The sequence below is a fragment of the Schistocerca serialis genome, chromosome 12 (genome assembly GCF_023864345.2).
Source record: "Schistocerca serialis cubense isolate TAMUIC-IGC-003099 chromosome 12, iqSchSeri2.2, whole genome shotgun sequence".
NCBI classification, from domain to species: domain Eukaryota; kingdom Metazoa; phylum Arthropoda; class Insecta; order Orthoptera; family Acrididae; genus Schistocerca; species Schistocerca serialis.
In genome coordinates, this window is record NC_064649.1 from 144,414,347 (window position 1) to 144,426,374 (window position 12,028).

The window sequence follows — 12,028 nt, forward strand, 5'->3', positions numbered from 1 at the left end:
TGGTGCCACACAGTGAATTGGATTGCTGGCGAGCATTTTTCGCCATTCATATTTGTAAAATTTACATGCATACAAAGTATTTTATATCAGAGCTCTGTCTTCACCTCGTTTACGAGCACTTAAGTCAATGTGAGAGCTTATCAACAGATAACACATGTATTATCCTCTATTACGTTATAAATAAATATTCCCATCCTATCCTACTGCCCCCCCCATGAACCATGGACCTTGCCGTTGGTGGGGAGGCTTGCGTGCCTCAGCGATACAGATAGCCGTACCGTAGGTGCAACCACAACGGAGGGGTATCTGTTGAGAGGCCAGACAAACGTGTGGTTCCTGAAGAGGGGCAGCAGCCTTTTCAGTAGTTGCAAGGGCAACAGTCTGGATGATTGACTGATCTGGCCTTGTAACAATAACCAAAACGGCCTTGCTGTGCTGGTACTGCGAACGGCTGAAAGCAAGGGGAAACTACAGCCGTAATTTTTCCCGAGGACATGCAGCTTTACTGTATGATTAAATGATGATGGCGTCCTCTTGGGTAAAATATTCCGGAGGTAAAATAGTCCCCCATTCGGATCTCCGGGCGGGGACTACTCAAGAGGATGTCATTATCAGGAGAAAGAAAACTGGCGTTCTACGGATCGGAGCGTGGAATGTCAGATCCCTTAATCGGGCAGGTAGGTTAGAAAATTTAAAAAGGGAAATGGATAGGTTGAAGTTAGATATAATGGGAATTAGTGAAGTTCGGTGGCAGGAGGAACAAGACTTCTGGTCAGGTGACTACAGGGTTATAAACACAAAATCAAATAGGGGTAATGCAGGAGTAGGTTTAATAATGAATAGGAAAATAGGAATGCGGGTAAGCTACTACAAACAGCATAGTGAACGCATTATTGTGGCCAAGATAGATACGAAGCCCACACCTACTACAGTAGTACAAGTTTATATGCCAACTAGCTCTGCAGATGACGAAGAAATTGAAGAAATGTATGATGAAATAAAAGAAATTATTCAGATTGTGAAGGGAGACGAAAATTTAATAGTCATGGGTGACTGGAATTCGAGTGTAGGAAAAGGGAGAGAAGGAAACATAGTAGGTGAATATGGATTGGGGGACAGAAATGAAAGAGGAAGCCGCCTGGTAGAATTTTGCACAGAGCACAACATAATCATAACTAACACTTGGTTTAAGAATCATGAAAGAAGGTTGTATACATGGAAGAACCCTGGAGATACTAAAAGGTATCAGATAGATTATATAATGGTAAGACAGAGATTTAGGAACCAGGTTTTAAATTGTAAGACATTTCCAGGGGCAGATGTGGACTCTGACCACAATCTATTGGTTATGACCTGTAGATTAAAACTGAAGAAACTGCAAAAAGGTGGGAATTTAAGGAGATGGGACCTGGATAAACTAAAAGAACCAGAGGTTGTACAGAGATTCAGGGAGAGCATAAGGGAGCAATTGACAGGAATGGGGGAAATAAATACAGTAGAAGAAGAATGGGTAGCTTTGAGGGATGAAGTAGTGAAGGCAGCAGAGGTTCAAGTAGGTAAAAAGACAAGGGCTAGTAGAAATCCTTGGGTAACAGAAGAAATATTGAATTTAATTGATGAAAGGAGAAAATATAAAAATGCAGTAAGTGAAACAGGCAAAAAGGAATACAAACGTCTCAAAAATGAGATCGACAGGAAGTGCAAAATGACTAAGCAGGGATGGCTAGAGGACAAATGTAAGGATGTAGAGGCCTATCTCACTAGGGGTAAGATAGATACCGCCTACAGGAAAATTAAAGAGACTTTTGGAGATAAGAGAACGACTTGTATGAATATCAAGAGCTCAGATGGAAACCCAGTTCTAAGCAAAGAAGGGAAAGCAGAAAGGTGGAAGGAGTATATAGAGGGTCTATACAAGGGCGATGTACTTGAGGACAATATTATAGAAATGGAAGAGGATGTAGATGAAGATGAAATGGGAGATATGATACTGCGTGAAGAGTTTGACAGAGCACTGAAAGACCTGAGTCGAAACAAGGCCCCCGGAGTAGACAATATTCCATTGGAACTACTGACGGCCGTGGGAGAGCCAGTCCTGACAAAACTCTACCATCTATGAAACAGGCGAAATACCCTCAGACTTCAAGAAGAATATAATAATTCCAATCCCAAAGAAAGCAGGTGTTGACAGATGTGAAAATTACCGAACTATCAGCTTAATAAGTCACAGCTGCAAAATACTAACACGAATTCTTTAAAGACGAATGGAAAAACTAGTAGAAGCCAACCTCGGGGAAGATCAGTTTGGATTCCGTAGAAACACTGGAACACGTGAGGCAATACTGACCTTACGACTTATCTTAGAAGAAAGATTAAGGAAAGGCAAACCTACGTTTCTAGCATTTGTAGACTTAGAGAAAGCTTCTGACAACGTTGACTGGAATACTCTCTTTCAAATTCTAAAGGTGGCAGGGGTAAAATACAGGGAGCGAAAGGCTATTTACAATTTGTACAGAAAGCAGATGGCAGTTATAAGAGTCGAGGGACATGAAAGGGAAGCAGTGGTTGGGAAGGGAGTAAGACAGGGTTGTAGCCTCTCCCCGATGTTGTTCAATCTGTATATTGAGCAAGCAGTAAAGGAAACAAAAGAAAAATTCGGAGTAGGTATTAAAATTCATGGAGAAGAAATAAAAACTTTGAGGTTCGCCGATGACATTGTAATTCTGTCAGAGACAGCAAAGGACTTGGAAGAGCAGTTGAATGGAATGGACAGTGTCTTGAAAGGAGGATATAAGATGAACATCAACAAAAGCAAAACAAGGATAATGGAATGTAGTCTAATTAAGTCGGGTGATGCTGAGGGAATTAGATTAGGAAATGAGGCACTTAAAGTAGTAAAGGAGTTTTGCTATTTGGGGAGCAAAATAACTGATGATGGTCGAAGTAGAGAGGACATAAAATGTAGGCTGGCAATGGCAAGGAAAGCGTTTCTGAAGAAGAGAAATTTGTTAACATCGAGTATAGATTTAAGTGTCAGGAAGTCATTTCTGAAAGTATTCGTATGGAGTGTAGCCATGTATGGAAGTGAAACATGGACGATAAATAGTTTGGACAAGAAGAGAATAGAAGCTTTCGAAATGTGGTGCTACAGAAGAATGCTGAAGATTAGATGGGTAGATCTCATAACTAATGAGGAAGTATTGAATAGGATTGGGGAGAAGAGAAGTTTGTAGCACAACTTGACCAGAAGAAGGGATCGGTTGGTAGGACATGTTCTGAGGCATCAAGGGATCACCAATTTAGTATTGGAGGGCAGCGTGGAGGGTAAAAATCGTAGAGGGAGACCAAGAGATGAATACACTAAGCAGATTCAGAAGGATGTAGGTTGCAGTAGGTACTGGGAGATGAAAAAGCTTGCACAGGATAGAGTAGCATGGAGAGCTGCATCAAACCAGTCTCAGGACTGAAGACCACAACAACAACAACAACATCCTACTGCCCACTACAATCATAGCACTATTTAGTAAGCTGTATGATGTTGACAGATGAAAAGACTTTACGATATAAAGCTTATAAGTTGTATCCTTGGTGTGCACTATCTTTGCTACGTGCACAGGCCGTATCTTTAGTAAATGTATTTTCACGCCAACTGACTTAGCTCCACATGTCGTCAGTGCACCTGAACTTGTATGTGTGATAGATTATTAGAGCGATGGTAATATTGACAGTTCAGTATATATTTAACAACATATTACGATGTAATAAGTGTCGTACTTATCAGGTCTTGTGGGAGTCTCACAGTCAAAAGGCTGCATTTTGATGACGACATGTACTCATGTCAGATAGTTTTATGTTCTTACAGAATGTAAGTAATGTACATTTATCTCCAATCTTTATAATTGAGCTACTTTCTTAATGAAATGTTTGCTTAATTATGTATATACACTCTGTACTTCACTTTTGTATTTTTGTGTTTAGGTAACTTTTGCAGTTTACTTGAAAATGGCCGTAAGGCCGAAATCGCAATAGTAACAAAATAATGGCGACTATGATGTCTTTTAAGAAATATTATATGACTGTGAATACCAACCATGAGAAGTCAAACACATCTACCTGTTTGTCATTTTCTATAACAGGGGGCGCGGCGCTGTCAGGCGTGGGGGCGACACTGTCGCGGCTGCGTCTGTCGGACAACCGGCTGTCGGCACTCCAGGGCCCGCTGCACCTGCCGCAGCTTAGGCTGCTGGACATCTCTGCCAACAGGTGGGTGTCTGCCTCTGGTCGACTCTACAGTCTCCCGTCTGAGCTAGTTGCCACTGTCGTGGCTGGACAAACTGAGACAGGTACGATGTGGGTGGACGACGTAAGTATGTGGTCAGCTGAGCTGGCGGCGACAGGATGCGCTGTACTCTTAGGCAAAGTAAAGGTGTCACGAGTTGGTGACCAGCAGTAAGTGTGCATTGCACCATCCTTGTGACATCATATAAGGTTACTGCAACTGTAACTAGGGAGAGTTATCTTTGTTTCAATAATGTTTGACAGACTCGTGTGCCGCAACAGAAACATTATAGGCCTTTAGACACAACACTCTTAATCAGATGGCATTGTGGTAGCTCAGAGGTGATATAAAAGCCAGACATATCCGAGAGAAGTCAGTCAGTAATCACAAGCAGGGCAGAGGGGTAAGACACTCACCCCCCATGAAAATACTTGTACTTGTAGAGTGTGAACTTTATTTCACTTACATGTGTCCTTCTAGCAATTTTCTCTGCTGTTAGTGTATATCTGATCTCTATCATGAAAAAGTATGAGTGTCTTGGACATACAGTAATAGACACCTAATGGAACCCTGTCCTGCCTACAATTGAAATATTATTAATTATATTTTTTAATGAAAGCATATTTAGACTTGGTTAAAGCCAACTGCAGGGTATGGAATCTAGAACGATTTTTGATAACACTGGAAATCATGCAAAGTTGTTATTTGAGACCAGTACACATATTTTTATTTGACGCAATAGTTGTTGCTGCAGTAGTTGTTGCTCATTGATGTGGAAACCAAACAGGGTACGTTATCAGTGCGCACTGGAAATCATGCAAAGTTGTTATTTGAGAACAGTACACATATTTTCATTCAATGCAATAGTTGTTGCTGCTGTAGTTGTTGCTCATTGTTCTGGAAAGTAAACAGGGTATGATATCAGTGCGAGGTTTCCAGGATCTTAAGGTGTTCAAAAACAATATGTTAATCTTGTTCCTGCTGTCACTAGTGTGCAAAATTTCTTCCTTCAATACTGAATTTCTGTCATGTAATCCAAAATGTAAATGGGTATAAAATGTAACTTCTTTAAAATCGAAAACCAGTTTGAGTCACTTAGCATGTATTATTCACATTTGAATGTCTACAAATCAGTTTTTTCACACTTATGAAACACTAAGAATACATCCCACAACTGTACATCAGAAGCGCATTACATTTCGGCTTCTCTCCATCACAGCTCACATCTGACTCTCTTCTTCTACTGCGACTACGACTTCTACTACTACTACTACTACTACTACTACTAGCCAAAGAAAACATAAATGGAAGATGCATAAGCATTAGATCGACAGTCATTAAATTGTAGGACCCAAAATTCAAAATAAGTCAGTGAATTCACATCGAGAAAATATACATTACTAGTGTCACAAATTATTTACAGGGCAAAAGCTGTATCATGTTGTACGATTGATTACATCTGTATCACCTACTACTGTACTCCAGAATCATACATGTGTAGTCTCGTTGCAGCAAGCGTGAACTTTCTGCATTTTCTTCTTGTTTTCTCGATTTGGTGCATGCTTCTTCATTTTCTCATGCTTAATAGTTCTGTCTGGAAGGGTCTATAGGTCAGACACCTCTAATGATACCAGCAGAGTCTACTACGACGTGCTGTTGACAGACGTGTTGCACGTATGTCGACAGGCTGACGGAGGTGCCACCCCTGTCCAACCTGACGTCGCTGCTGCACCTCAACCTCAGCTCCAACCCCCAGCTGGGGCCAGCACTCGGGGGCAGTGCGCTGCGCAGCTTGCACCAGCTGCAGGTGCTCGACCTGTCCTCCGTGGGGCTGAAGCACGTCACTCCGGCACTGCTCGAGCCCTGTCCCAACCTGCGGACTGTCAGTCTCAAGGTAAGAATGCAGATCGGTGTCTCTCTTCTCTTCCTCATCCCTGTCTAAACATTCACTCGAGTGCTACCGAAGCCGTGTCCCATCTCGAGGACCACGAATTTCAGTGGTAGGCCACATTATCTGCGTTTCCTGCTGGACGGGTTCTATATCTCCATGCTATAAGGAGCAGGTCCATTACCCCAATGTTGCTGGAGTGCTATCCCAACCTGTGGACTGTTTCATGGTAAGAGCTCACTATTTCCCACTCTTACTAGTTCACACCTCGATGTGTCCACAGCATGGCACTACTCGGCTCTGGTTTGACCTGGCTCTCACATATTCTCATCCTCAGCGCTCAGTCCGTGCCGAGGGAAATGACATCACTCAGATACTAATGGAGCTCTGTCCTTATCTGATGACTATCAATCTGAAGGTGAGACCGCAATCGTCCTTCTATTGCATGACCAGTCGAGGTCAGTCTACCCAGAGTCTCAGTTACATTGCATCATTACCGCTATAGACATATCCCATCTGCCAACTCGCGGTCTGCAGGTGACGATTGTTTGTTCCTTTCTTCCTGTTCCTTGTCTAGACACATTCTGCACAGGACTTAAAATGTCACTCAGCATCTCCAGCCCTGCCCCAGCATAAGGCCTCTCTCTCTCTCTCTCTCTCTCTCTCTCTCTCTCTCTCTCATGATGACACCCCAGTGACCCCTTCACTTTTAATCAGGTAAGTATACTAAAAATGTAAAATGGGGAGGTTCAAGTTAGATATAGTGGTAATTGGCAGAGTGCTGTCCATCCGGAAGAATGGCACTTTCGTTCCAATGGTTATGTGACGTTCGCCTGCTTTTTTTTTTTTTTCTTTGTTTGTTGTCCTCAGTCTTGAAGTACTGCATTGCTATACTGGCTGAAAAATGGGGGGTGGAAATCAAACACTTAAATGATGTAGCCGACAGGTGCACATCTGAGTTTCACAGTTGTTTACTTTCACTGTTCACAACCCCCCATATACACATTTAATATGGCTAGTGTACTATTGTTTAACTTTTGATAAGCCTCATTAATAGTTTGCAGCCAAACTTCCACATACTGCTACAATAATTTGCTATTGAACATCTATGAGCAGTAAAAACCTAACCACACAATTCTTGAAGAATAACAAGGTACATATGGAACAGACACTGTCATTGCGGTTGATCTAACCAATACAGGTTCCTCGTCTGAAACTCAACCCTGGACTGACTGTCTCATGACCAAAAATTGGCCCCTTATATATCCTCACAATAATAGGCACTGAAACCACACATTGTTTGAAGTTTAATTTACAGAAATTACAATTAAAACAACTCATTGAATTAACTGAATACATCAAAAAATTGGTTCTTTTTAACAGTTTCTTCTACTGCGAGAGTTAGGCCAAATTATTTGTTTAAATCATGAAATTAATGTATATAGTTATGCAAACAATACTTTTGACAAAGCTAATAATTACTTTGGAATTAATTAAGAGCTGGCTTTGCTAACATGTTTTCGAATAGAGCCAAATAAATACTTAAAGAATGCTATTAGTTGTTCCTCCAAATGTTTATAATTAGTACAGAATTTATATTTGTTTATATCTCAACAATATAATTTAAGTTACGAAACAAATACTGATTTCACTCTGTAACAAAAGATAATAACTAGGAATACTCAAAATAAATTAGAAAAACAATTACATACATAAAACTAAGCACAAAATTAGATCTGGTGTTATGTTCTTTAAAACTGAGGGCCAACCTTTCTCTTTAATGAAAATGCAAATTATACTCATGTATGTTAATGGTAATTAGTTAAAAGTGAAAAAACAAATTTAAGGAAGCAGATGTAGAAACAAGAGAGGAAGTAAAAATATCCCAGCTTGCTTCATCACGATTACAAGGTTGTAAATACGTAATCCAATAGAGATAATGGAGCAGCAGGTACAGCAATGAATTAGAAAGCAGGAGTATGGGTAAGCTTCTATCAACAGCACAGTGAATGGATTATCATAGCCAAGATAGAAACAAAGCCAGAACCCACTGCAACCATACAAGTACTTTTCAGATGGTGAAAAAACCGAAAGAACGTATGGTGAGATAAAAGAATTTATTTGCTACTTAAAAGAGACGAAAATGATATTATGGTGGGACACTTGAATTTATTAATAGGAAAAGGATGAGAAGGAGTGGTAAACAATGATTACAATTTCAGGAAAAATGAATCATTTATTCAAGAGAAAGAATGAAACGGGACATAATTTGGGCAGAAATCAGAAGAAGCATGAAGAAAACAACTAAAGTCTTTATTATATCCATTGTAATACATATGTAAATATATTTGTTCTGATTCCTTAATCATAGTTTAATGAGTTGGATGTTGTTATTGTGGCCAGTACTATGAACAGCTCTTCTCGAGTATTTGTCCCAATAATATACAGTCCTCATCCTCCCTAATTTGCGTTTACTTTCAGAGTGTCAAACAGATCTAGCACTCTGCAGCGTATTTGGTCTTTGCCATCACTACTACTACTCTGGTACCACACTGCCCCGCTCCTAGAGAAATGTTCCGCGGGGCACATTGGAACCTGTGTTGTCCCAGTGAACCACACAAGAATCCTGTCATCTAGGACAACCTGTAGCACACACCAGCTTCCAAAAAACTGTAAAAATAATTCAGACCTTTTGAAAACTTTTTCTTACTTCCACTCCACAACAAAAAAATGTTAAGGGAAAATGTTTGTTGCTTACTACATTTCAGATGCTGGTCTTGTAAAATTTCTGCTTCAGATATAAGATTTTAATATATTACTTCACTATTACTGACTGTACTGGCCATAAAATTTGCAGATGTTATCAACATATACTACTGATGCCAACTATAAAATTATTTTGTTGTTTGACACATAGCTTAGGAGATATGGCACGATAATTATTGAGTAGCAAAAAAAAAAAAAAAATCAACTTTTCTTAAAAGCTCAAATATTTCTCTATTTCAGTATCACAAAATTTTCATTGAATAAAAGGTATCAGAAGGTAAGAACTTTCATTGAGTTAAAGGGTGTCAGAAGGTAGTTGCGGTATCACTCTATCACCTGCAATCACCAAATTGTAAAACACACCTCTTCATTTTTCACATTCTGATGTGCAGGTTCCTGTGGCCTGAATCGAACAGCAGAGGACACGAGCCTAATCCGCAACACGCTGTGACACATTTCTGCACCTATGAAAATGTAGCTGAACTGAACCCGCTGGAAATCCAAATGTGTGGAAGGTTGTTAACCCCTGACTGCTGATCTGTGTCGTGTGTTCCAGGGCAACCAGCTGCAGGAGGTGCCCGAGGCCGCATTCGCGGCACTGCGCAACATCACCACACTCGACCTGTCCGAGAACTCCATCCTCAACGTGCGGGCCGGCGCTTTTTCTGGGCTGTCGTCACTCCGGGTGCTGCGCCTCCAGGGCAACAGAATCTCCGCCTTCAAGGTGGGCCCAGTGTATTATAAGGCACGGGTACTACAGTCAGTGCGCAGGGTCTGCCGAGTTCAGTAGACGGCACTGTCCCGTATCAACTGAAACACAGGTGGAAATGGAAAATGTTGCACAGTGAAACACCGATGTGATATTTATCAAATTTGGTGGAGACCTTCATAATGTAACAGTATTAAATGATTAACCTTCTGTTCCATTTGGAACTGTTGTCCATCATCAAAATCGGTATGAGGTATTGTAAATAGGAGACTTTCCTAGCGCACATGCTGTAATGGTCGCCTGGTCGTAGATATTGCTAATTGCTATAATTGCACTATTTCACTTCCATTGTTAGCACTTGATGTTGGGTTGGCGCCATTAAAATGCATTGTGGTAATAGCTGCTGCTTGCTGGATCGCTGCTGTGTCTCGATGCTAATGCTGGCTCTAAATCTGGTTGTCTAGGGTTAAAAACATGAGGTCCCGTGTTTTTTATGTGCTTTTGATGATAAAGAACGAGCGAAACCAACAAACATGTAAACTTCAAATATTTATTACTCTGGTGGCCATCTTAATTCCACTGTCCACCAAAGACCATGACACAACACAAAGTAGTACTTCCTTTACATGTTCTTTGCATTGTTTATCCACCTCAAACAATAACACACAAACACACTTTACCAAAGTGACATTCCGACTGCACCCCCGACCCTTCTTGCTGCTTGTATTTATAATATTGCCAAAGAACTACTAAAAAGCGATATAGTTTATAAGTCACATGTACATCTGTTATCATAATTTGTGCAGAAAAGTTATTAATTTACAGCGAGTGACATAATTTAACATGTTATTAAAATGACAGACAGATTTGTTGACTTGACAGAATAATTCTTTGTTACAAAAAGGCCGTTTTTTAGAAGTTTGTCAATTGACTTTTCTAATTTGCATAAATAAGTAAATAACATGAATTATTAAGAATTACATTGGTTTTCATCTAAAATAGGAGTGATTACTTGAATACGGAGTGAAAACGCTCCTAGTGAACAAATAGGTTTCACTGGGTGATTTTTATTTAAGGAGATCCATAATACCGAAGTTGGCCACTATTTTTCGTACTTCCTATTAATTATTTAAGATGAACTTAGTGTTTTTACATGATGACATTTGCTGTATCAGTGATCAAGTGAAATTAACTTTTGTGTGGGTCAGTTATTCAGTACTAGCTGAACCGGCGAACTTCGTTCCGCCTAACAGTCAATGAATGTCGTGTTACCTTTTAGGTGAACTAATTTAGGCTTTGATGAACGTAATACAATGATACAAAATAATATTAATATAGATAGAAATATAAAAGTATTTTATTTTGATGAATGATGATGAATACACACAGAATGAGAATAAAAATTAAAAAAATAATAATAATTAAGTATTTCAAACACATGTCAGAAAAAAAAATCATTGAAAACTATGTTGTGCAGGTTGGGATACACTCTGATTAATTCATTAATCGGATTTTCATTCAAGCACCTTGTGGTAAACGACATTCTTTGTTTTTTGGTCAGGCGCAAGAACAAATAATGCGGATGGTTTGCCGACACGTGAGCATGTCACGTACAATTGACCATGAGAAAAACACGCATTTTCTAGATTGAGGCCACAAATAGTCAAGGATTGGCCCTGTGATTTGTTGATCGTCATGGCAAAGGCAAGACGAATCGGGAATTGAATTCGTTTAAACTCAAAGGGCATATCTGTTGGGATCATTGGAATCCTTGGAATAAGAACTTCCTCATCTTTAAATTTTCCTTTAAGTATCGACGCGTGAATCACATTGCTCATCAGTTTTCTTATCACCAAACGCGTTCCATTGCATAGTTTTGGTTGGTTTAAATTTCTAAGCATGATGACTACCGAGCCAACCTTCAGTTGTAAATTATGTGGTGGTAAACCAGGCACATCCAAGGAGTTCAAAAATTTAGTTGGATAATTAGTGGCCTCTTCTTCGTTTGTTACACAGTCGATAGATTTGAATGAATACAGAGTACCTACGATTTGATTTTGAATTATAAAATTGAGGTCATCTACATCTTTATTTTTAGCCGCTAAAATTGCTCGCTCACTTAACCATTTAGTATTTTTGTGGTTAGCAATGATATCCGGAAATACTTTGATGATAAGCTCGTCTTTTGATGAGACGAAATTGCAAAAATTTGGAGGAAATGAAATCAAACCACTCGATTCGTCAACAGGAACACGGCCATTACCGATAGTCAGCAATTGCTTTGAGAAATCATCAGCAGATAGATCGTTCAACAATGCAACTCTCATATTTACAGACAGTTGAAGTTTGTTTAGATATCGCCACAGATTTGATGCTTTGAGGCAAG

The 12,028-nt window shown here is 39.8% G+C and overlaps 1 protein-coding gene across 1 annotated transcript in view; it reads left to right on the forward strand.

Annotated features, from left to right (window-relative positions):
• Window positions 1–12,028, forward strand: part of LOC126428006 (chondroadherin-like protein) — a gene marked incomplete at its 5' end in the record, with an annotated part of 188,846 nt that overhangs the window by 98,155 nt on the left and 78,663 nt on the right. The window contains 3 exons of the mRNA XM_050089889.1: window positions 4,137–4,263; window positions 5,966–6,173; window positions 9,490–9,657. Of these exons, the coding sequence (XP_049945846.1) occupies window positions 4,137–4,263; window positions 5,966–6,173; window positions 9,490–9,657 (503 nt within the window). The remainder of the gene's footprint in view (window positions 1–4,136; window positions 4,264–5,965; window positions 6,174–9,489; window positions 9,658–12,028) is intronic.